The sequence below is a fragment of the Candoia aspera genome, chromosome 5 (genome assembly GCF_035149785.1).
Source record: "Candoia aspera isolate rCanAsp1 chromosome 5, rCanAsp1.hap2, whole genome shotgun sequence".
NCBI lineage: Eukaryota > Metazoa > Chordata > Lepidosauria > Squamata > Boidae > Candoia > Candoia aspera.
Window position 1 is genome coordinate 30420135 of NC_086157.1, and position 26340 is coordinate 30446474.

Consider the following 26340-nt stretch of genomic DNA (forward strand, 5'->3'; position numbering starts at 1 on the left):
AGGACTGACAAGTGTGCAACAAAACAAGAGACAATTCCCTGACAGCCAAGGCTAGTCAGGAAGATATTGCTTTTTTAAAATATTTTGTTTTAATGTTCTTATTTTCTTGGTTACAGATTAAACTCTGCAGATACTTCATATTTAATGGGAAACCTAGAAGAAATTAGTTCTTTTCAACAAATACTTGTACAGTCTTTAGAAGAATGCACTAAGTAAGTATTACATGAACCAGTCATAAATGAAACTTGTCTCATATGTCCACCACATAGGAAGAAATGTTACCTTCTGTTGACCACCCTGCCAACATTTTGTTGGGTAGTTGTGAGATATTTGTGCTATTCTTACTGAAGTTGTGTACCAACTATGTACTATTTTCCACAGCAGCTCTTCCCATTTAAATGGCATGTTATATCCCAAATGTGCTCTTTCATAATATAATCTTAAAAATGAAACCTCCCAATCTGTTTTTGAGACACCTTTCTATTAACTCTTAATTTTTTAGTATTAAAACACATTTTATTTGCTATGGCACTGATACTGTACTTCATCTGAAATTTTAAATTTTGAAATATAAAATTCATTTTGAAAGTGCCATCATTTTAATTGTTGCAAGAATAAAGTATATATAAAAGTTATAGTTGTGTGTGTGTGTGTATATATATAAGTTGCAGTTCTCTAGCATACTGTTAGCATCACATGTATCCCAAGTAAATAACATAAATATTTAGGGCTGATATTAGGCATGACTGTTTTTGCAAACTTAAACAGTCTATACTGAAACCTTTTGGTTTTTGTTTTGCAACAGTATACAGAAAAATCAGGATTTCAGGTATGCCGATTTCAGAGCTGGATATGTGGCTGTATACCAGTTACACAATTATTAATGCAGGTGTGCTGGTGGCCAGTTAGCTAGTGAGTCAGGTTCAGCTTTTGCTTTTTATTTATATGCCCTTAAACAATTTGGGATTGGGATACTTTTGGCATTGTAGATCAGATTAATCACTAAGACAGTTCTGGTAAGAACTTCCAGCATATGGCAAGAACCGTAGAGTCCTCATGGGCCTTCGTAGCAGTGACTTCTTCACTCTGGAATGCTCTCTTCCTTGAAATCTGTGAACCATCTATGATTACTTCTTTTCAGAACCTAGTAAACACTTAGCTCCTCTACCCAGGGCCCCACTTTAAGAATGGCTTTATTTTTCTTTCCCTCTTTTTCATACTTTTAAAATTGATTGTCATTTTTGTATTAATAATTAATATGCTGTAAACAATAATTAATTTAAATTTTTAATATTTACTGTATTTTAACTGTTGATTGGAAATAACATTTTGTAAAGTGATATGCAGACATGTTAAATAATAATTTATAAATAATATAATAATAATTTATAAATAAATATAATAATAATTTATAAATAAGTTATTTCCTGCTACTTTGTCTCCCTCACTATCCTCCACCCAAATGTGAAGAACCTTCACATGACCTTTGAGACTGGTGTCATCTGCGTCCTGATAAATTTGAAGGCTTTGGGTGGTAGATAATTTGAGAAGTTACATTGATGCTGCTTTATTTCAGGTTGCCTGAAGCCCAGCAGAGGGTTGGGGGTTGCTTTCTGAATCTCATGCCACAAATGAAAAACTTATACCTTACATATTGTGCCAATCACCCATCAGCAGTAACTGTTCTTACAGAACACAGGTATGTGTACCTAGATATGATACAAATAAGGAAGAATTTATGAATGTATGTTTTGCTTCTTTTTCTCTGTTTCAGAAATAGTGTTGGCAACAAATATAACCTATTGCCCTGGTATTTTCATTTGGTTGTGGTGAAAATACCATTTGAAAAGTGTGATTCATGCATGACACTGAAATAGCAATGCTTTTGTGTTCAACTTGAAAATAAACATACAATAGTTCCTTTAAAATATGTGGCTTGATATTCATCTCCTCAAAAAAAGCGTTGCTAATTTCAAACTGAGGAGTCCTGCTGGAACTCATCAAAGGCCTCTCTAGTCCAGTATTCCTAAGAGTAGAATCTAAGTGAATAGTGCTGGTATTAAACTTAAACATCTTGAATGGTTTGGGACCAAGTTACTTAGGGTATTCTTTGTACCTATGTAAATTAGGTCTTGCAAATCCTTTGAAAGAGGTGCTTCATACGGCAAAGTTCATGCAAAGCACCTCTCTTTGAATCCTTAAAACAGCTGCATCTTTCTTTAGGCTCATGCGATTGCTTCAAAGGTGGTTCTCGGGTTTCTTTCCGTATGTGCATCTGCACAACCAAGACTGGTTTAATGATTCAGAAAGAATCATTTGTACACGTTCCTATGGATTGTAAAATACTTTTTTCAAAGGATTTGGATAGCTCTAAAATAACCTAAAAGAAGCGTTGTAAGTGATAAATGGGTACAAGAGATAGTGGTCTCTTTTCAGTTTTTTAAACCAGGCACTAAAAGTATTTTTTTAAAAAATCCAGACTGTTTAAAAGCATAGGTTAGCAGTTTTGATGTTTTATGGTAATTTATGAACCATTCTAGTTATTATGATCTGCCAGAGAGAATTCCTTTTGGAGACAACAGGCATTTATAGAGGCCCATTTGTCAACCAGGTGGGAAAAGACCTTCTCCAGTGTACCAACAATGGAATTTTGTTCCTTTAGAGATGTTTAACCTCATATTCTTTCCATTTTTTGGCCTTTTAAATTACTTAATGTTTCCTTTGGTTTTTCTGGTTTTCTGCCTGTTTCTCTTAAAAAATTTAAAGCAGCATTTTGATGGCTTTTATGGGTGGTAGAGATCTGATACGTACATGATAGAAGATCTGTTTTTAGATCTCACAGTAGAATGGCTGGTTGAAATAAGATTTTATTTGGGTTTGGGGATGTCATTGCATTTCTTATTATTACTTTAATTTTTAATGTTATACTGTACTTTGTACAGTGTGTTCCCTTGAGAAAAATACTGTATTTTGAGAGATGATTTATACGTAATTTAAACAAAGAAATGATTATGTGGAGCACTGCAATTCAGTGGCTGAATGCCACAGAATACCAATTATTTGGGAGGGAATAGTGGGAGGAGGATTACTGCCTTCAAGACTTTTGTGGGCATTCTGGAAGAATCTGGTTGGCCACTATCAGAAGCTGCATGGGAGCTTTGGTCTGATCCAGTGTGGCTGTTTTTATTCTTCTTGCTGTTACATACTTTTAAAAAGCCTTTTCAAGTTACTGCATGCAGAGACTACTCAGCAGCATGCTATTATCACAAGCAGGACTAAGATTTTATATTTGATAACATATTTCCCTAGTGAATTAAAAAAAATAATATTTTGGGCTTGAATGGTTGATTGTTGGAAAAAATGCTGTTGTATATACCAAGGTAGTTTTGAAGTTTGTGGAAATAATTATTTTTTCTGAAGATTGCTGGCTAGCGATGTTCATGGTAGCAGCGTTATCACTGTTGTCGAAAGTGTGTCTTTCTGTAAAACACCCTTTTCTGTTTCACTTCCCACTGTGCATTTGCAAGATACGATGCCACATCAGCACAACATTCATCAATCTTAACTAAATTATTTTCTTTGTTCTAAAAATACATAGTGATTTCAGTATCTTTAGGCCTTCTTCAGTATTCCTAAGGTTCAAAGTGCAAAGCTCATTTGTTGCAACATTAACACCAATTTAGCCTATTGTGGAGCTGTTTTTGGAGAGCCAGTTTGGTGTGGTAGTTAAGGCATCAGGCTAGAAACTGGGCAGCCGTGAGTTCTAGTCCTGCCTTCAGTCACTCTCTCTCAGCCCTAGGAAGAAGGCAATGGCAAACCACTTATGAAAAAAACAAAAACAAAAAAACCTTGCCAAGAAAACAGCAAGGACTTGTCCAGGCAGTCTCTGAGAATCGGACATGATTGAACAGAAAAAAAAGAGTTGTTTTAATGTGACTTTGCTTTGTGTATAATAGTAGAAAGTAGCTGGGCTTGCTTTAGCTGCCATTAGAGCAAGTGTTTTTCATGCTCAACTTAAAATTTTGCATTGTGGCCTGAATCAAATGGACTCTGTTGCCTTTTCTGGTACCTAAAATTTTAATAATTGACAAAACACATCCCAACACAAGTAGGTTTGGCTGGGAAGGATTTCTGTTCAGATTTTTCTAATAAAAGCACTTCCATGCAGCCATCCTGCCACCTGTACTATTTTTCACTTCAGGGATTCTGTTCTTTATATTATAAAGGGCTGTCATCAAGCCAGCTAGTTTGTCTAAGATTAATTGGTTGCCTATGAAAGTACTGTCAATAGAACAAATTCTGAAGAAAAGATATACTTTGCATATGTATTATTGTATATTTTCAAAATTTTTATGCTGTGATTTTAATGTATTATAAGTTGCCTGGGGAAACTTGGTTATGAAAGCTAGTATACAAATAAAAATGGCATTACTTTAATTGTAATTATGGTCACTAGGAGTCAAAAATGACATGATGGCACATAATCAAAAAGTAATATAACTGAGAATAAGATGTAAAACATACAATAAATCAAATGTAAGGTAGCAATCCAATCTATAAGTAGATAGATTCAAGATAGCAATCCAATCTATAAATAGATGCCACCGCTTTTTTTTTAAAGCATAGTTGCATAAACTTAGATAATAAAGCTGGAGCTTAATTAAACATGACTATTGCATTAGTCTCATTGCTTTTAATATCAAATTTCAAAATGGGAAGCTTAGAAAATCACACTTATGAGAGATTAATCGGCATGTGGGATCCCGATAAGCATCTGAGGCAGACAGTCTTTTGTCCCTCCCTCATTTGGTTTCCCAAGGGCTGCTAACATAGAGGGTGATGTCATACTTGAAGCCACAGCCTCAGAATAAGGCATTCTGTGTGGAACCGCAGTCAGGAGCTCAGAGCCATTTAATGAGTCAAGGATTTGCTAGAGGGTCTTGAGCATGCATTGTCTATGTGACATTTTTAGGCCTTTCAGTACTGAGAGTTCATGTTCTATCTATTATAGGCAGGAACTGGAAGTGTAAGTTACGGCTTTCAATGTTTTGCACTTGTTTATAATCATATGTGAATTCTTGTTCTATTGTTTACTGACTGATTTCTCATGAAAGTACTTGGAGGTTTAAGATATTCTTCCTAGGTTGTAGTGATTTTATACCTTAAAAATGATACTTGCTTAGATTTAATTTGGAGGACAAGTTTAACTTATGTTTTAATTCATTGCTTTCTCTAGATAAACTTTTTAAAATTACAGTTTGTAGACATGCATTCAGAAGTAAGTCTCAGTGGTGTTAGAGGGTTTTACTCCTTAGTAAATGGTTCTAGGACTGCAGAGTCCACCATAGATCTTAACAGTGGAAAATTATTAGGGCTATCTAGATAGCAAAGACCTACTTCACCAGGTCAGTAACTCTATGTTAGTAGTGCAATTATTTGCTTATTTATTCTATATAGCCAACCTGTTTTGAGTAAATAATACATAGTTTGTATTCCAAGTATCTGCTTGTAAACTTAACTAAAGGATTGTTTTTGTGTACCTTATTTTTCTGCTTTCTGTATTGTCTGTTTTAGTTAAACACATTGGGAATTCGTTGTTTAATGCTTCCCAGTCTTATAAAGATCCACTGTCTTTATTGAAATAGCTGTGATTTTGAACTACACATTAATTTTGTGAACACAATGATCCTCTAAGGAAACAGATTTTCTAGTGTGATTAAATATAACTGTAGTTTCTGAGATTCTTTCACAAGAAGAGCAAATCAAAGTAGTGAGTGAGTAGTATGTAAATCAAAATTATGCTTTAAGTATTTAATGTCTTATGTAAATATAAAATCAGTTTTGTGTGTAATACAAACTTCCTGTTAAAATAGTATAATATAAACCTTCTGTTAAAATATATATTCATGACCTTTTGTTAGTGGTGTAGACCGCTTTATGTTTCAGATACAATTTTATACTTGATTTCATTATTGAAATCAAAAAAACATTTTCATAAAAAGTGGCTTCAGTTTCACTTGCTGAAGATCAAAATAGTCACTGACAATGAGGGAACCGTTGTCTTGGTCATGAAAACATTAGTGAATGAGGCCTGTTCACCTCCTCTGATTTACCTCTTTTCTTAATGGGAATATCAACAGCTTTTTTTTTAGCAGCTTCTTTATAGTTGTCTTCCGAAGTTATATTAGGGAAGATCAGTGAAGCTCTGCAAGAAATCAAAACATAATCCAGTGAGGAAGATATTAAAATTCCATCTGTTCCTCTTGTAAAGCAAGGAACTCTGGTACTGGATACTTCCGATAGGTTGCCTCTTATAACAAAATGAGTAATTGGTGACAGTATCAAGCCTCTGTCTTAATTTCATTTCTCAACCTGTGGGGAGAAGATTTTTGGAAAACATTCAGGGCTTATGAAAAAAATAATACAGATGTCTTTGCACTGTTGTTTTCTCAAGGGTGGTCAGTCCTGGCGTGTTAAAATAGATGGTGGATGGAAGAGTGATGCAAGGTGGGCAGGGTTCTGGATTTTCCAGCTCTTGACATCCCTCCCCCCCCTGCAGTTAGCTATGGTATGCTCCCAGGTTGCCCAGAAAAGATTTGAAGGTGATTTAGTGTTGTGGGTGGCCTGGTTTTGCTCTAAATGAATGAAAGCTGAGTCATAGCTATTGATTTGGGTAAAAAATAGTCTGTCTGTATGTTTTCATGTTTTCTAACATTCATGGGAAAAGGCGAATGCTCTGATTCTGTTGAATTGTCATTTGGAGCACGACATAGCTTGCTGTAATATTGTGCAGATATACATACAGAAGATACTTCTTTTCAAATAATGGGCATAAATACTGAAAAGTTTGTATTTGGGAGGATCAGTAAAAATGCCTTGTAGGTATTCATATTGTGAGGTAGGGTAGATAAAACTGCTGTGAGATATTTGTGAGTGTACAAATGGAGCTATTCTAGGGGTACTAAGAAGTATATTTTTATATTTTTAGACTGCCTCTTTCCAGTGTTCAGAAATGTTATTATATTGGCTTCGTGCTCAGTTTGCATGTATATACTCTTTATTAAGGTATAGATGAGATAGCTTTATGCAATTACAGGAATAAACAATAAAATAAATAGTATGTAGTATTACTTTTAAATTATAATGTGATAGATTTAAATAACACTAAGGGAACTAGACCTTGAGAATATCTGCAGGAAGGAAACCATTTTCAAGTCTATCATCTTACGCTGTTATTGTTGTTTTTGAGGTTTTTGTAGTCAGATTCTTAAAATTCTCCCCTAAGCTTCAATTGCATGTAGATTTGCTTGGTAATAATAATAATATGTTGCTTAAATGACACTAACTAAAATAGTTGACTATTTTAATCTGTACTTTAATCCCCAAATTAATACTTTATTCTTAATTGGTGTTCAGATAGAAAGAAAACAGAGTTTAAAGATAACTCAGCCTCCCTACCCCCTTTTTTCATTAGATTTAAACAGAGGTTTGGTCTCATATGTATTTTATTCATGCGTAAGTATTGTCTGTTCTCAGAAAATAAACTACTATTTCTAAGTACTTAGAATACTTTTTAAAAATTTCTTACAGGTATGGGTGACTGCAATTCTCCATTTAAACTTCAAATTTTTATTTGTTTTTTTCTTTTTTGTATGTACAGTGAAGAGTTAGGAGAATTCATGGAGATAAAAGGAGCTAACAACCCTGGGATTCTTGTGCTGACCACAGGCCTGAGCAAACCTTTTATGCGTCTAGATAAATATCCCACGTTACTCAAAGAGCTTGAAAGGCACATGGAGGTATATCCTTGCAGCTTTTATATTTCAGTTTAATGATGATTGGACAAACATCTTAAAAGAGCATTTCAAAGTTGATGGGTGACGAAGTACAGTACTTTGTTCTTATTCTTCTGAGACCACAGAAGTAATTGTTTGGAATGCTAGATTATACGTTTAAGATTGACTGTATTTTCAGAGGCATAATATAACACACTCTGATCCTAAACTGATGGCTCACTTCGCCAGTTGGCTTGTGAAATCTCTATACATGTTTTGCATTTGTTGATGTGCTTGGCTCAATCTCTTGGGAATGTCCTTCAGACCTTTCATATGGCATAGCTATTTCACAGTTTGTGCCTTTCAGAAATATGAAACTGCACTGTAGAAATATGTAGTGTAAATGCACACTGGGGTTATGGTGCTGATGCTGTTTCTTAATTTTCTCCCTTTCCTAAATTTCGTGGCTTGCTTCAATATTTTTGCAAGATTAGGAAGAGATAGTTGAACATGCAATGGTTGATGGTTGAATGCTAATCAGCTCAAGAGGGGATTGTGAAGCATATGTATATTTTTCATGTACTCCCATAGTTCAGGATGCTAAAGCTCATTTAGTTTATTCTGCAGTGTGCCATTGCAATTTGATTATACACAGAGGGTTTATCAGCTAGGTATTCAGTTACTATTGCTTGAAGGCCAAGTCCTCAGTATTAAACATAGCATTAAGATATGTAGTTTAATATTGTTGAAGTGTGTGTGTTTGCATGTGTGTGTATAATCTTAGTTTTAAATCTGAAAATTCTAGCACATTAAGTGCCATTAATCATATTTTAAATTGCTTCATATTGATTTACACTATTATTTCATGGAAAGCTCATAATGCCCAGATTTTAAGTTGAAAAGCAATTCCCCTTTGAATTTTCTTTTAGGATTATCATCCAGACCGACCAGACATTCAGAAATCCATGACAGCTTTCAAAAACCTTTCTGTAAGTAACTTGTAGAACTACCCAAAATATAGAGAAGTAGCCTTTCAAGACCATTTTCATTGGAGTGGTAGCAAGAGAAAAGTGAACAAATTAGACCCATGGAACAGTAAAACATGACACTTCAGTTAATAATTTTGATTTGGACTCAGTGAGGACATTAGAAATGTAACTTACATGATAATGCTTGATAAAATATGAAATCCTACAGGTAGAACTCATATAAACAGTCTTCATCAGAGGCAGGGAAGTTGTATGCCTTCATCCTCCCTTTTCTGTTGTACAACACAAGAGTTTGCATTGCAGGAGACGCTATCACTTGCCCCTGCAAACTCATAGATTCAAACTTCCCTGATTAATCTCTTTGATCAAAACATTTTTGGCAGGGGTTGGAACTCTGTGAGAACGAGAATTGAAAAGTTGAACTTCCAGAGACCTCCCATTTCCATTCCCATCTTTAATTCGGGGACTGGGGAGAAGTCCAGAGACAGTACTAAAAAACTATTTATTCATGGCAAGTACCGTTGTATGATACGTGATCCTTTATTCTGGCCCTTTAGGCACAGTGCCAAGAAGTACGGAAAAGAAAAGAACTTGAACTCCAGATATTGACTGAAGCCATCCGGTGCTGGGAAGGAGAAGACATTAAAACACTAGGAAATGTAATTTACATGTCACAAGTCATGATTCAGTGTGCTGGCAGTGAGGTATGGCAAGTTTTGCTCACGCTACTACCAGAAAGGTTTCTACTGTTTTTAACCCTTCTGAGCCACTCAGAGTCATTTGGCAAGTGGGTGGCCTTAGAAATTGACTCAGTCAATCAGTTGGTCTAGAGATAAGGGCCAACACAATGCATTTGCCCCTTCAAAATAGTTACTTGTAGCCTGTTTTGAGTGTATACTTTAAAAAATGTCTCTGTTTTGGGCTTATTTATACAATTAAAAAAAGTACTCTGAAAGGCACATTTAGTAAAGGAATGAAGTCTTTTTGAAATAAACATTTTATAACAATTATAGAAATCATTTTTTTAAAAAAAACCAGAGGTTCTCTGTCTGTGACAAGAGTTTTGCCTTTTCTTTCAAATAAGATTGCCTTCTCTGGAAGGAGTTTGTCCCAAAAATCTCTTGGCATCTTTTGTTCTAAAGATGTCTAATGTGGGGCTGATTTAATAATAAAGATTTGAGAAATACTGTGATGGCCATCACATTTGTTTATCTCCATTTTTTGTTTAACCATGCCATTTAATCTGACCTTTATATATTAATGATTTTTCTTCTTTCTAATAAGGAAAAAAATGAAAGATACCTTCTTCTCTTTCCTAACATTTTGCTGATGTTGTCTGCCAGCCCTAGGATGAGTGGGTTTATCTATCAGGTAATAGAAGTTTCAATGCAGTTTTAGTCTCTGTGACACATTTGAATTAAATTGAACTCCAGGCAAAGTCATGTTTAAAATGGAGGGAGTGAAATCATTCAGTCAAGATAATGGTGATGATGGTTTCAATAGGCTGTCATCAAGTTGTGTCCATTCATCAGGAGTAAGGACACCATTTGTTTTCTCCTCTCCATGCATTCTTTTGATCTGTCTAATTTTTTCAGAACATACTGTATTTCATTTATGGGACAGTCCATAGGAATGGGGTGGGTGGGGCAGGGAAGAGAAGGGACACTTGCACCGCAAGTCCACTCTTGTGACATGGGATTTACCTCAGTGGACATACCTCTAGTGTGATTATGTGTGGACCCAAACTATTATTTCCAGCTTTGGAGCCATTTATATCATTTGACTAAGATCCTGCAAATATTATGCTGAAATACTATGGCATTTATGCAAGTAAGTGCTTTTCAGAAGCATAAATATACAATGTCATTTCTGAGCACAAGCAACCTTTCTGCAGTGTCAGAATGTGTATGTCTTAATTTCAGTGATGATAAAATTTCCTCTATAGGTTTTGTTATTCAATAATATTTATTGAATCAATTGATGCAGTGACTCAGTGTATCTGCTTTTAGGGAAAGCTCCCGTTGACAGGGATGACCATAACAAAGCTAGAAGATACTGAAAATCATAGAAATGCATTTGAAATATCAGGTAACATCCTTGTTCATTCTGGGCTTTTTCTGTGAATGTGCAGCAAACTGTGTTACCAGAACCAACATCTGTTCATCTTCTAAACTAGTGTTCCCCATCTTAATATGCTCCAGATGTGCTGAACTACAACTCCATAATCTCCAGCTGGCATGTCCATTGGTTTGACAGGCTGGTGTGGATGGGTGTTGTAAGTCAACACTTTTTGCAGGCAGAAAGATTGTTCCAAACCTGTTAGGAGGTCTGCTAAATCAGCAGCAAGATAGTATAAGCAGTCCCTCTAGTTTGACATCATGCCACTTTAAATTTATTTAGTTTAAATGTATGTATGTTTATTTCTTCTTTAAATGTGAATTCAGGATAGGCTTCATTAGAACTAAAAAGTATCCTGGAAAAAAATGTAAACTAATCTAAAACCAGTAAAAATTATATTGTTATCAACAGCCAGAATAAACTCCACTTAATTAGTAGGCTTAGAGAGAGATACATTATTAAAACATCTAAGAAATTAGAGCACTGTAGCAAATATTCTTCTCCAAAAACATTAATGGCCTAATAAAGTTAGAGCAGGTGATCTTGCATTATGGGAGTGGTTACCATTTGAGCTTTTTAGGACTTTAGAAGAAAAAAACAGCACTTTGATCTGTATTTGGAAGTGTAATGGCAACCAGTGAGTTTTCTGCAGGTTACCAAACTGAGCAACTTAGCCAACTAGTTTTCTAAGGTTTACTGGTGAGTGTGTGAAATGGCCAGCATCTTAAAAGTCAAGTAGTTGTCAGTAAGACAACCCCTCTGCAAGGTTATATGTTCTGGTCCTTAAATCTGCCCTCGCAGCCTTCTAACAAATCTTAAAGCCAGAGATTACATATATTGACAATTCTTGGAAATAGGAAGATAAATTTTCATATGAACACCCTGTGGTACTATGGTTATCACAAATGGTTGTACTATACTGTGGAGAAGATACCTAATGTATTGCATGGGTGTCAAGGAAAAATTAAGATATGTGGGTACTTGCATGTGTGTGGAGAGAGAGAGTGCAAGCTATAGCTTATGCAACAATTCAGCATTATATACCCTTTTGAAAAGGTAGTTATTTTTTTGTTTAGCATTTTCTGTTTGATTCTAGGAAATATGATAGAGCGGATATTGGTATCTTGTAATAATCAACAAGATTTGCACGAGTGGGTAGATCATCTGCAGAAGCAAACCAAAGTAACAACCATTGGGACTCCTGCAATTAAACCACATTCTGTTCCGTCTCATACGGTAAGAGACCACTTGCCTTTAGTCTACTGCTTATAAATTAAAGAAGCCCACACATTGTGCAGGTGCTATTGAAGAAAACATATTTGTATTAAAACTGGAACCGTTGCTTGACAGATCCTGATAATTAAATTGCAGTGATAGGATTACTGAACATTTAGCACCACATTGTAGAAAATTGAATTCAAGAAATAATTGCTGAAATGATCTCTGAGTGTGATTTATTTATGTAAGAAAGGATTGTGTCAAATGTAGCCCAGTCTCTTGCTGCTCTGCTGATGTCTGCAGACAAGAGTCATCCGGACCCAGGAAAAAATACATGGTTATTTCCCTTATTAGTATTAGCCTTTTGTGGGGCTAGTAATACTCACATGGAAAGGAGCTGTATCATTTGCTTGATCTAGAAGGTTCCAGTAATGTATAAATTGGTCAGTATACTGGTAGCCATGGAACTAAATTCAAAAATGAATAGATTTTTCATTTACTCACAAATGTATTTGTATTACTAAGTTAATTCATTGTCAGTATTTTTATGCAAAAAAGTTGAAGGAAACATAAATTCCAGTACGTATAGCACTGCATGTTCCTGCGGCATATTTAATAATCATAGCTAGTTTAGCATAAATAAGGCAGAGTAAACCAGTTGTTCATGAGAACAATGCCAAAATCCACAATCAGATGTTATTCATTGTAGTATTCTTTTTCTGGTCCTTTCTGTCCCTGTTGTTCACCTGGCAGCTTCCATCTCATCCTGTAACACCGTCTAGCAAGCATGCAGATAGCAAGCAAATGCCGATGACTCCTGTCTATCACACACTTCCACACCCTTCACATCATGGGACACCTCATACCACTATAAACTGGGGACCACTGGAGCCACCTAAAACTCCTAAGCCATGGAGTTTGAGCTGTTTACGACCTGCACCTCCATTAAGGCCTTCAGCAGCGCTCTGTTATAAGGAGGTGAGAATGAAGAATCCCATCAAAGAACTTGCTTGTTCTTGATTCTGTCCATGTACATACTTTGCACCTTTACAAAGCTTTTGAACTAGCCTTCATCCAACGCTAAGTCAGTTATAATTATGAAGGAATGGGTATGATTTTGACAGGAGAATCTTAATCCTGAATGTCATGCTCCTAAGAATAGTGTTATCAGTGGAGAGTCATTGGTGTTCGGGGTTTTTTTTAATAAGAAATACACATTCAATACTGAAACCTATATGGTAACAGCTATGTCCCAGCAACAGTTAAATTATTTAAAACTAAACTTCTGGGTTTGATGTTATATCATGCTCAGTTTCGCATCCACATGTATACCTCAAGCTTCATCCAGCCAAAATTCTTAGAAGCTATCAAATGGGTCCCTTAATGCTCTCATATGGTTAGAATTGGGCTGCATTTTCTTTGGAGCTCATCTGAGACTTTATCATCTTGGATTGTGGTTGAAGTAAACTCTTTGACTTTCTTGGTCCGTCTTACCTTACTAGATTGATTTGTCTCCTCCCCTGATAAACTAATCATGATCTGGTGTAGTGTTGCTTTTCTATTCCGGCAGTTTCTCTACTCATACATGTTAAAGCTTTGGCTGAATTTAAACAGAGGGCTTGGGACCAAGACATTCAAACTGATAGAGCCAAAGTTTCCCATGCCTGTTACAGTGAAATTTCCCCCTCTTCCTGGTCTATAACTAGATACTTTTTCAACATATTACATGTCCCACAAAGAAAACTTTACTCCCTGGCACTAATTGACATGCTACCCATTAGGTGACAATGGGCAAACATATAGATGTGGCCAAAAGTATTGGTACCCTTCCACTAACCTAATATTTCCTAGTACATTCTTTTGAGGCAAGAACTGCAGTCAAGCACTTTCTGTAGTTCTGAATAAGACTTCTGTACTTCTCAACTGGTGATTTGTCCCACTCTTCTTGAGCAAAGGTTTGATGGGTTCTTTCTTCCAGCTGTGAACTTCAGCTCTTTCCATAGATGTTCTATTGGATTCAGGTCAGGACTCATAGCAGGCCACTTCAGAACAGTCCAATGTTCGCTTTTCAACTATCCTTGAGTTCTCTTAGATGTATGTTTTGAGTCATTATCCTGCTGGAGGACCCATGACTTGTGATTGAGACAGAGGTTTCTAACACTGGGCATTACGTTTCACTCCAGAATACCTTAATAATCTTCAGATTTCATTGTGCCCTGCACAGATTCAAGGCACCTTGAACATTATGGAGCCTACCCCATGTTTCGCAGTAGAGATGGTGCTCTTTTCTTTAAAAGCATCATTTTTTCTTCTCTGTACATAGAGCAGCTGTACAGAGACTTACCAAAAAGTTATACTTTTGTTTCATTTGTCTAAAGGACATTCTCCCAGAAGACTGGCTTGTGAACATGTATTTTAGCAAACTCCAGTCTGGCTTTTTTGTGTCTGACTTTCAGAAATGGGGTCTGCCTGGATCTTTTACCATGGAGACCACTTTCAGCCACACAGCAATGGATGGTGCAAATTGATATTGTTGTACCTTGACCTTGGAGGTCAGCCAGGATCTGTTTTGAAGTTTTCCTTGGTTTTTTCTCCACCATTCAAACAGTCCTTCTGTTTAATCTGGGGTCAGTTTTCCTCTTGTGGCCATGTCCAGGGAGGTTGGCTGTGGTCCCATGGGCCTTAAACTTCTTGATAATATTAGCAACAGTGGTCACAGGATTGATTTTGTAGCCTTTACCTTTACCATTCTTGGCTATTACCTTCTTCCTTTCTTCCTCAGACAATTCTCTGCTTTTCTTTCTCTTGTCCATGTTAACTGTGCTGCACACAATGACACAAAACACCCGAGTGAGTACTTTTTTCCATTCAGATAGACAGAGTGACTGATTGTGAGATTGAAGAAACCTGTGATACTAATTAAAGTAAATAGTCTGCTTGAGAGATCACTAAAATCCAATAATGTCTTTTAACTTCTAAGGGGTACCAATGATTATGTCCATGCCATTTTTGTTTGTTTTAGTATTTACAGGAATATGTTAAGTCATGCATCAAAAGGAAAATGACCACTCCATGGACTATGGAATAAAGAAGGGTGGATGCCGTTTACTTGTTTCAGTTTCAACTTGTTTCATGGCAAATTGGGATTGTTTGGGGAAAAGTGGAGGGGTACCAATACTATTGCCGCATCTGTACCAGCCTCCCTTAATGAAAAGTGCCCTTGTTCTGATGCAGAAGTGGAATCTGTATTATGCATATTGTTAAAATGCCCATTGTACACTCAAAGGCAAACGGATCTTGTAATACCAGTTGTCAGAAAGTTTAATTGCTCTTATTTATTATGATCACCTTTGGTTACTGTTTACCTTTATGTAGCCAATTTCCATGTATTTCCAAGAAAGTTGCAAAATGACTTTCAGTAGGTACAGTCTACAGAGGTCATTTGGTGTCTTCCTCCCCAAACTCTTTTAGGCTTCTTTCATAATTTTTTATTGTTTCTGGCTTCTTCTGTAACTTTTTATTTGTGGCATTTGATATTTTTTTATATGGCTGGTCTTGGACTGTAAATAAACTAACTCCCCCTTTGACAAATAGATATTTTTAGCCTCCATTTGAAGATTTCCCTTATATATGTGTCTGTTTTTGTTAACGATTGAACACAAATATAAATATAACCAATTTTTTTAAAATGTTGTAATGAAGTTCTACGATATAGCTTGAAAATTATAATAAAGGGGGAAACAGTTAAGCAGAATTTATGATAATGAATCACTGTTTCATTGACATGTTTTAATGTTTTGAACTTTTAAGTGTGAATGTCTGTTATGTACAAAGTATATACTTTTTAAAAAATCCAAACAGGATCTCAGCAAAAGCCCTAAAACCATGAAAAAGCTGTTGCCCAAACGGAAACCTGAACGGAAACCATCAGAAGAAGAATTTGCTCTGAGAAAAAGTAAGTATTTCCTGGAACATGAGAGAGAAAACTGCAGTTTTTCTTTTTTGGGCACAATACATCATGGTAATCTAATACATTTGGATTAATTCAGTTTTATTAAGAATTGTATCCCACAAGGCTGTATGTCCCATATGCTATCTTGCAGATAGATGCTGTTATTTCAAGAAAGCTTTATTAGTGGTTTTAGGAATATGTTTTATTGGGATGCCATACAGAGTATCTAAAATCAATAGTTGGATTTTATTTACTGTAATGCCCATACTACCCAGCATCCCATTTGTTGCCCCCCCCTCAAATATAGTGTGCTCTTTCATGGAATTGTCGTTACAAATGAGAAAGATTACTTTAATTCCTTTTTATGAATCTAGGCATAATGCTAAAAAAAATCCTTAGATGTTAAACTCCAATAAATTAGTCTTTACTAGTAGAAAATAAAAGTTTGATAGGCAGATTTTGAGATTATTTAATCTCAGGATCAGTTTGATAAAACAGATTTATTATATTATTATAGCCAGAAAGGAATTAACTTTCTCCTAAACAGGACTGTTTTAATCTGATAATAAAGTGGAAGGGACAAGGATCAGTTGTTTAAAATATCAATTAAATTTAGAGCTAAAGAGAGTGTAGAAAAAGATTAGAAGAGAAGGTTGGGATTGCTGCATACTTCTGAAAATAGAATTAAACATATTTTAAAATTAGTGTAAAATCTCAAGAAAACACTGCTTGTGTTTTTGCAGCAGAACTGCAGAATTCAGTTCTGTCCTTTCAGCTTTTTAACATAAAACCCCTGGGAGGGGTCCTTCATCATTGGGGCTGCATTTAGTACAAAATGCAACAGCCTGTCTGCTAATGGCACTGGCTTTCAGGAGTACATTACCCCTGTGATGCGGGCCCTGGACTGGTCACCAGTAGGGTTGCAGGACAATTCACAGTGCTGTTTATGAATGGTAAAGCACTATGTGCTTGGTGTTAAGATATTTCAGGATAAGCTTTTTCAACTAGCATCAACCTGAGATGCAAATCCCAAGAAAATTTGTTTGTGATTCCCACAGCTTTTCAGAGACTGGTTAAGACAGCTCTTCCAGAGTGGTCTTAAACTTAGTTAGTCCTAACAAATAACTTCTCTTCACCCTGGAAGCAGGAGGTAGAATATAAACTGGCTTCATATGGGCTCTCTCCACTATTCTTAATATCATTAGGTTATGATCAAGCTAAGCAACTAATTGTTCAAAAATAAGGGACATGGAGTTCCAGATTGAAGTTCAAGCTGCCCCAGCACAATAGAATTTGGATAAACAGAGGTGTATGGGAACCAGCAACTTACTTGCTAAATCTAATTTTCCCTAAGCTGAGAATCGCATTCTTTAAAGCTAGATTCAATATTCTTCCAACTGCACTTCTTCAAGGCAGGTATGGTAAAATCCCTATAGCTGAGTGTATCTGCCCATGTGGTGAAGAGGAAGTTGAAACTATTTCACACGTACTATTATACTGTAAATTTTATAGGGTCATTAGGTCAATCTACATTTTGCCCGTAGTAGATAAATTCCCTGGAAATCCAGATAATTTTTACGTGAACCATCTTCTTCAGGATCTAAAACCACACATTACGTGTGCAGTAGCCAAATTTTGTGTTGCCGCAATGAAAATAAGACAAAACTGGCTAAAGAAGTAATTACCCTTGTATTAAATATTACTTTTAAATCGAAATATCTTAATATATTCCTAGTGTATATGTGTGTGTGTATATGTTTGTGTGTATACACACACACACACACACACATTATTTTATACTTAATAATGTTTTGGACTCATACTGCCTGAGTAACAAATGTATTAATATAGTAATAGAAGAGTGTATACTATTATGTGATCTATTTTATTAGTTGGTTGTATCTTATTGTATTTCTTTGTTTTCCTTTGTTTTTGTCTTTTAAAATTTTGCTCGTCATTGACTGAATAAATATTATTGATTGATTGATTTTAAACTTAGTTAAGGTGATATCATAATTTTCTTTGTGTGAGCTGTTCTATTTTTAGATTGTATGCCAATTGTTATTGACTTCTGATTATTACCTTTTACTGTGGATTTTTAAAAACCTTTTCTGATTTTTAAATAATGATTTATGCTTGTTTTTGCATACCACCAAGAGTCTTATGGTTATTATTTAATGAAATAATAATAGGAACAACATAACATTTTAATTTAATACAGTCCCCAAAATGGTTAAATCATAGTTTCCTAATTTGAAAAAAATGAGAAGCAGTAAATATCTGAATCTCCCTGATTGATTTGCTGGATCTCTTGAATTATGCATGCCAGCAGATTGATAATTCATATCTTAGCCTATTAAGCAGTTATAAAAAGGTTTATCATGTCAAGATCCAGAAAGGTATTATTGCCAAATCCAAAATCCTGTCATCATATTAATAAGACACTTGATGTTTTCAGAAATATAGGAATACAGGTAGTCCTCACTTAATGATTGCCCTGTTTAGCGACCGTTTGAAGTTATGACAGCACTGAGAAAGTAACTTTACAACTGATACTCTCACTTACAACCATTGCAGCACCCCTGGGGTCATGTGATTGAAATTCAGGTTCTTTGCAGCCAGTGGGTGTTTGTGACTGTTACAGCGCCCTGTGGTCACATGATCACCATTTGCACACTTCACAGCTGGCTTCCAACAAGCAGAGTCAAATGGAGAAGCCAGCAGTAAAATTGCAAGTCGGGGTCATGTGGTAGCTCACTTTACAACCACAACACTTAGCGATGGAGTGGCCGGTCCCAATTGTGGTACTTAAGTGAGGACTACCTCTAATATGTCAATCATAGCATTTATTTGAGTGACAGTATACAACATAATTGTATTGTTAAATTAATATCTTTTGGGTATTTCATAGGTACAGCTGCATTAGAAGAAGATGCTCAGATTCTAAAAGTCATTGAAGCTTACTGTACAAGTGCCAAAACACGTCAAACATTAAATTCAAGTAAGTTTTTAAAAAATATGAATAGAAAAATGTAAAATGTTATCTTAGACATTTAGCAAGTAATTGCTAAAAATTGTTATTTTACTGGTGCCAGTCATTTGAATGGTCTGAAAAGCAAGATGTAATTGATGAAAATAGTACATAAATAAATTCATTAGGAACTTGGCAAACGTGCATTTGTAATGTCCTCTGATCCTTTGATCTGTTAGAAATGCTTTTGCAATTCCCAGATTTAGCAGTAGGAAATGTATTGCATTGGCCACACTGCTGTGACATCTTACTGGATTTCATGAATAAGAAATTTCCTGAATAATACATGCTAGCAATTTAGCTTTGGATGTTCATGGTTAAATTTGCAGTCCATACACCATCTCATTAGACCAGTCAGTTGAACTTACTGGAAGGTCATTAGGCTTTGTTGTTTACTTCTCTGACTAAAAAATGTTCTTGAAAACATTTTAATACCTAAGGCATAGTTTTTTTTTGGTTTAGAATTGGAGGCATTCTTTACTTGACACTCAAAAAGGTAGGTATGCATTTTCTTGATCAGCTCACAAAAGACACCATTTTTACTGTGAGACAGCTCTGTTGACATCATGCCTTTCCCTTAGTCCTATAAGTCAGAGTTCAGACCTTGTCCCTGTGGGGTGACAGTGTTTCACATGCACTTTCTCCTAGCCTAGTGTTCTCCAGATACATTGAATGAATTCTCATAATGTTTGAGCAGTATGATTAGTGACATTGCTTTAGCCTTATGGGAACTGAATCCAGGAAATATGGAGGACAACAGGTCGGGGAAGGCTTGTCTGGGATTGTCTCTCATCTCTATGCTGGGCCATGGATTATATTGAGCCATTCCTCTCTATTGAAAAGAGGTCACTACCACAGAAAAGAAATAGAGCTACATGGATGATAATTCTGCGGAGATAATGATTCTGCTGAGAATATATGTCAGGGTTTGGGGGTTTTTTGCTGTAAATTCAGAATCGCCACCTTGAACATTTCTGTTCTAATTTAACGTTCTCAGTTTTAAAATAATTATGTATTATAGATTTAATTGTACTAAACATTGACAATAATGTCATTACAGAAGTTGCCAAACCCAACCCTAAATATTTATTTTATTGATTTAATTTTTATCCTGCCTTTATTATTTTTTTTTTATTTTTTTTTTATTTTTATTATTATTTTTAAAAAGACTGTAGACTTGGGATCATCCAAAACACATTCCAATACTGATAGCAGTTTGGGAGTTTTAAATGCTGGTAATGCATCTGGACCAACATGTGTAACCAAGAGATCTTTTAATTGAATATTTATTTATTTATTTTCTATCCTGCCTTTATTTTTTTATATAAATAACTCAAGGCAGTGAACATATCAAATACTCCTCTTTTCCCCTCAACAACCACCCTGTGAGGTGAGTCGGGCTGAGAGAGAGGGACTGGCCCAAGGTCACCCAGCCGGCTTTCAGGCCTAAGGTGGGACTAGAACTCTGTCTTCTGGTTTCTAGCCCGTTGCCTTAACCACTGGACCAAACTTATATCTTTCTTCTAGCAAGATTTAAGTAAAGATAGTCTCCCTTGAAGGAAGCTCAAATCTTATCCATGTAATTTTCTTGACAGTAATGCAAAAGTGGTTTCTTTTGCCTCCTTACAGGATTTTGCTTTTTACTTTTGTGTCTTCCCTCTTGGTTTCTCATCCAAGTACTAGCTGGGTATGACCCTGCTTAGCTTTTCAAGATTGGTCAGTGTTGCCACTTAGCTAGACAAGTACAAGATTTCAGATAGTACAGATAGTGAATACATCTTGCTTGAATGATTGGGTTGTTTTTATTAATTTAAACCACATCATTCTTGTAATAGTAAATACTAAGTGCTTTATATGGTTTACATTTAAAAACAGTTTTTTACTGTTTTTGAACCAAGATTTATTCACTATCTGTGCTATCTGAAACCTTGTACGTGTCTAGCTAAGTGGCAACACTGACCAATCTTGAAAAGCTAAGCAGGGTCATACCCAGCTGCATGAACACAGAATGATAGGCCATTATTTTGGGGAATTTCGGCTTACTGTGTACGAGCTGTGTGCCAGTGTCCCCCTGCTGAACATTCTGAAATGCTTTATTATCTAACTTGTAAACTTGGCTTAGATTCTTTTACATTTTCTGCAAGCTAGAATTTCTAAACTGTTAACCCCTACCATACAGTTGTGACTTGTACAAAATATAGCACGCCAAGGTTCAAGGTTTAGTTAACATCCTTAATTGCAGAGGGGCAGCCCTCAAGTTACATAGTTTTGACAACACCTGGAGGGTCAGGGAGCCCCACCCACTTCCTGCTTGTTGTTTCAGCATTACAGTTAGCAGTGGTGAACCAACAATCTGGATCAGGCTCTGTCTGCATTGCATTAGTGAATATGTTCTTGTGGGTTTGTTTGTAAGAAGGGAGGAATAGCAGATATGTCTATAATCGGCTTCCAAGGATTCATCAGCCACCAGTGCAGCCTTTTATTCATTCTTTTTTTTTTAAAATCCTAATCCTAACCTTTGTGCTAAACAAACAATTTTTGATTTGTTTATCTGCTGAAGCTAGTGGGAGCAGCCAGGTGAGAGTGAACAAGCTGTATTCATTAGCACTCGGCTCATTCATGGTAAGTCAGAGTTCCCCAAAATCTGGCTTACTGTGGCTGTTTCTATCAAAAATGGAAATGAGACATAAGATAGAAAAATTGATAGCAAATACTGCTTTTATTATAGCCATTAATAGTACCTTTTTATTTTAGTTTTTTTTTTTTTTTACATTTTGTATATTGAGCAAAGCTGCTATTTTCAGTTATTCAGATACATGTTCAACTTTCACTGTGTCTTGGGGACCCAGGTTATTTTAATCTTAAACAAGGCTGCAATGGTGGAGATCCTCTATTGTAAGTAAAGCTTTGCACCTAACAGGACAATCTGCCCGCATGCGTAACATGTGCCTAAGGAAGAGAATACTCTTCTTGGTTTGATTCAGTTTGCACAGTTTTGCCATTAATGACAAAGGTGGTTGGCAGTTAAGTTTATTTATCCTTCAGAATAGTCAAAGTAGTTCAGTATAGGAAGAAATCAGTATAGATATTGATGGGGTTTTTTGTCCACTAAATCTCCCTAATGCTTATTTTGATTAGATTTTGGACAATACACATGGTTGATGATAATTTGTGTGCTCATATTTGATTGACAGTTAACTGTCACTCTTTTTGTTTCTTAGAACATCAATTAAAGCTCTTTTGTTATCCTGTGAATTGAATTTGACTTTTTAATATTAGTGCTAATTATTGTAGGACTACCTTTTGTCTTTACTGAGATATTTTTTTGGCTAGAACCTCGATAAAAAGGTTTGTACTGTTTGGAGACATAGGGATGCATGATTGGTATTTAGCACAGTAAAATTGTCACTGAAGTTTTTGTGTCTTCTTGTATGGGCCTTTTTATAATTCTCTTCTAAATCGGACATTGTCATTTAATTTGATGCTAGCCCTCCAATTAACTGAAAGCTGTTACGATTCTATAGATGATTGTACTGAGCGGGACAAGATACATTCGTAATGCTTCAAATGGTACAACTGTGCTAAGTTGGTGCTTGTCACTTAAATATATTACAAATATGTATAAGGTGAGAGAAGTCTTATGTGAGCATATCCTTTTTATTTCATGCAAATGTGTGCTTACTGAGACACAACTAGCGCAAAATGCTTTTTGCTGTTTTTCCCTTTCTATGTATATTTTATAAGTATACATAGTGCAAGAAATTTCGTTGCATACATCAAAAAATCTACTGCTTTCATTTGTGTTTCTCTGCAATGGAAAATGATAATAGCAATTAGCTGCACGGCTTCTTTTTTCAAGACTGCTGATTTTGTTAAAATAATTATTTTCAAAATCTACCCACATTTAATTTAACAGAACTTCACAAAAGCAAGTGGAGTTGGCCTTGTGCTTTGGGAAGATTGGCTGGTCTGTATGTAATAGTTCCTAAATATTTAACTGTAATTTTAAGAGACTGGCCATAGTAAATACCTTTATCAAGCCCAGGAGATTGGATCATGTTTCAGTATCCTTTAGAAAATGCAATGATTTGTCTCCAGTCTCTCTTCATCTCTGTGTTCACATTCTGCCTGTTCCTCATAGTGCAGATCTGGCAATTCTGCTAGTAGCATCATCCATTTATCATTTTGGAGGTGCTGCTGGGAAATGCAAGTTCGGCATGACTGGAGGAACCATAAGAGGTAGGACAGAAGGTATTTTAAAATTTTCATATGGAGAAACATGATTTGGAAAATAACTTTTGAGAGAGGAGATTTGGGAAGAAGAATTTGTAGCAGCTGGGTTTCCTTTCCTTTCTTCTATTTCTTGTGATACCTTGTCTTTAGCTCTCTGTTCTAGCTAGACAAGACAACAAAGCCATTCAATTGTATGCAAAAGTTTAAGTATCCCTGGGCAAACTGTAGAATTCAATGAATCCCTAAGGGAACAGAAGTTGATACAGCTCTCCACTGTAAGAAGTTAATCACATCTTCCTGTGAAATTGAATGCATGTGTACTATTTATGGGCACTTGTTTACTGATTCAGAATGAGAAAACAGTGAATATGGCAAATGTAAAGCTTTGCACATCCTTTCTGTCAGTTTTCAAATGTATGTTAGAGTCAGCTAATAGTCTTTCTCTTCTTGCTTTTAGACTTTCTTCTTACTGTTCCTCACAGAACTTTTCTAGCTCAAAAATGTTCTTAGATCTCTTATGTGCACTGCATGTTTGATATTTGCCCAGAGATTTTCATTAAAGTCACAATATTGTGAGGGCCGCATATAAATATTTATCTTCCTTTCCTGTAAGTGTTACGTGGCTGATTCAGTGTAGAGGAATGCATAGATAACCTTGAAGAAGACATGCAGGAGCTGTTAAGGAAAAATAAGAGAAAACTGAATCCTGGAAAAGGGAAAGGTTTGAGAAGGAACCCAAAGGAACCCTGCCTTGAGTCTGTTTGGTATAAGAGGAGGCAGAGGGAAATTCTGGCAGGCTTTCAAGATTCAATTATATTCTACAATAATAAGAAGCATTCTGTAATTCTTGCAATGTCTGTTTCCTGACCTGGCCTACCTTTAAGGATTGACAGTATGTCTTGGAACATTGTTTTGCTAAATTATCCAACTTCTTTTTATCTTCAAGATTTTAGAAAGATTGCATTTGGCTACTGGAAATATTTAGAATTTATGCCAAAGGAGGTGTTACAAAGTAATGTCTGGAAAGACATCCAAACTTTTGTACGTGTGATATTCACTGTTTTATTTTGAATAGTAAATATACATTCATATTTGCAGAAATATGTCATATTTAACTTTGTTCCATGGAGAGCTGTGTCAGCATTAAGGAGTCAAACAATTTGACTATGATGCCTAAACCTATGCATACAACTGTATCTCTATGGCCTTTTCACAAGATGAGAGTATTGTGCCCTACCTGTATATATTCTGCTTCTTTGAACACAATCCACACATCTTCTTTTCTGAGTTTCGCCATTTGGGTGGGACAGAAGAAATAATTTTGCATGAGAAATATGCCATTCACTGCAATTAAAATTGTCAAATGGAATATGATTGCATATGCCACTAGTCTCACTATTATTTTTAAAGAGATGTTACATTTTTTTCAGATTAAAAAATACTTTGATTAGTTTATTGTATATTCAAGATTTCGATGTTAATTATCTGTTTGTATCCTGTGCTATGGATCTACAGCACAGGAGAGTTTATTCAGCATACAGTACTGTAGAGGTAAAGAATCTCTCAACTGAAGCTTAACTCCTTATGATTACATGGACATATCCATCCATGTAATAGTTTTTGGCAACAGTAGTGTTGTGCATTGCCTTCTACTGAGGTGTTTTTGAATATCTCAAAACCAACAGCCTAAAGTCCTGGACTACCATGTCGATATTCCATCCAAGTATCACTAGTTATTAGGAGCTACCACCCTGCTTCTTGTTTTATGAACTGATCTCCAGCCTTTTCTGTTCTGTTTCTTTTTCTTCTCAGAACCTTCCCTGCACTTCTTGATTTTGGTGTATTTCACTTTATAAGGAAGTGGAGAGGGATAGTACAGCCAATACCCATATTTTCTTTCCCTGCAAAAGAACAGTCTTTTTTCTTCATTACATGTGGACAATATGTGTCTTCACTGAACAGAAAATTTCAAGATTTCAGTTGTAGGCACATGATAAAAATCTATAAACTGATCATGTGAAAAGGCCTTTACATAATGTTGAAAGGATTGGAAAACCAGTAGGGAAATTCAGTTCCATTAAGCTCAGTAGTAGTTTGTCCTAAATACCACTGTGAATTGTCCAGTTTTGTGTCACCCAGTACAGAGATCCAATGTGCTTTTCATATGCACACTGTGTTTCTGCATGCACTACTTTATCTCCTGCAGGAGTTAAAGGGAAATCTAGAGTGGTCTGAGAACTTTTGGCCCTGTTCACATGTGCAGTCTGTGGAAGGGTGGATTGGGAGCCTAAAGAGAATGAGGCAATTCTATGTAGTCAGCTGCTTTTTGAGCACATCTTCCTATGTAACTTACAATTTTAACTACTGCAAACCTTCTTTGTTGGGGAATTTGTCTCAGTGTCATTAAAAGGCTGCAACTATATGGATAATGCCTGGGTACAACTGTTTTCAAAGAGTATCAGACCACTGACTGTATATGCAAATTGGGCCTAAGTTTCTTATGTCTTAACTTTCACTGAATCAAGCTGATTAGTATTAGCTACTTATATAAATAGTTTTCAGTTTTTCTTGGCATTTTTCAGTTTGAGAATTGTATCTCATATCAGTTGCACTTTCTCCTTTTTTAAACGAAAAGTTCCTGAACCAGTTAAATTTTTTCTCCCATGCATCTGGTCTGGAATATTTCTATAAAAAATAGGTACTGAATGATGTAATTTCTGATAGGGGTTTTGTGTAGGATGGCAGAATGCTAACAACTCCTAGTCAGTGATTTCCTTCTTCATAAGGACATTCTTCTAGTCCTCCCAGGGAATGATTCCAGATATAGTTGTATGGAGAAGGCTATGATCAAAATTGGCTTTTAATGGAAAATGTACTAAATATGGCTGGGTAATACATTTTTCTTCAATCTGCTGTCCTCCAAATGTATTGCATTCCCAATATCTGAAGCTGCAAGTTGGGGGAAGTTCATACAGCACTCCTAAGAATATATTTTTTTTCCCCTTCTGGAAATGCATCTAGCCC

The 26340-nt window shown here is 35.8% G+C and overlaps 1 protein-coding gene across 5 annotated transcripts in view; it reads left to right on the top strand.

Annotated features, from left to right (window-relative positions):
- The window catches only part of ARHGEF7 (Rho guanine nucleotide exchange factor 7), a 94914-nt gene that overhangs the window by 49558 nt on the left and 19016 nt on the right, over window positions 1-26340 (top strand). For 3 of the 5 annotated variants that reach the window (XM_063304852.1, XM_063304847.1, XM_063304851.1), the window contains exons 8-18: window positions 117-212; window positions 1577-1699; window positions 7661-7799; window positions 8705-8764; window positions 9322-9468; window positions 10049-10135; window positions 10774-10852; window positions 11979-12118; window positions 12854-13078; window positions 15962-16055; window positions 18964-19053. In XM_063304852.1, coding sequence (XP_063160922.1) covers window positions 117-212; window positions 1577-1699; window positions 7661-7799; window positions 8705-8764; window positions 9322-9468; window positions 10049-10135; window positions 10774-10852; window positions 11979-12118; window positions 12854-13078; window positions 15962-16055; window positions 18964-19053 — 1280 coding nt within the window. Of the gene's footprint in view, window positions 1-116; window positions 213-1576; window positions 1700-7660; window positions 7800-8704; window positions 8765-9321; window positions 9469-10048; window positions 10136-10773; window positions 10853-11978; window positions 12119-12853; window positions 13079-15961; window positions 16056-18963; window positions 19054-19545; window positions 19580-26340 lie in introns of all 5 variants that reach the window. The other 2 variants (XM_063304849.1, XM_063304848.1) reach the window with 2 other exon arrangements.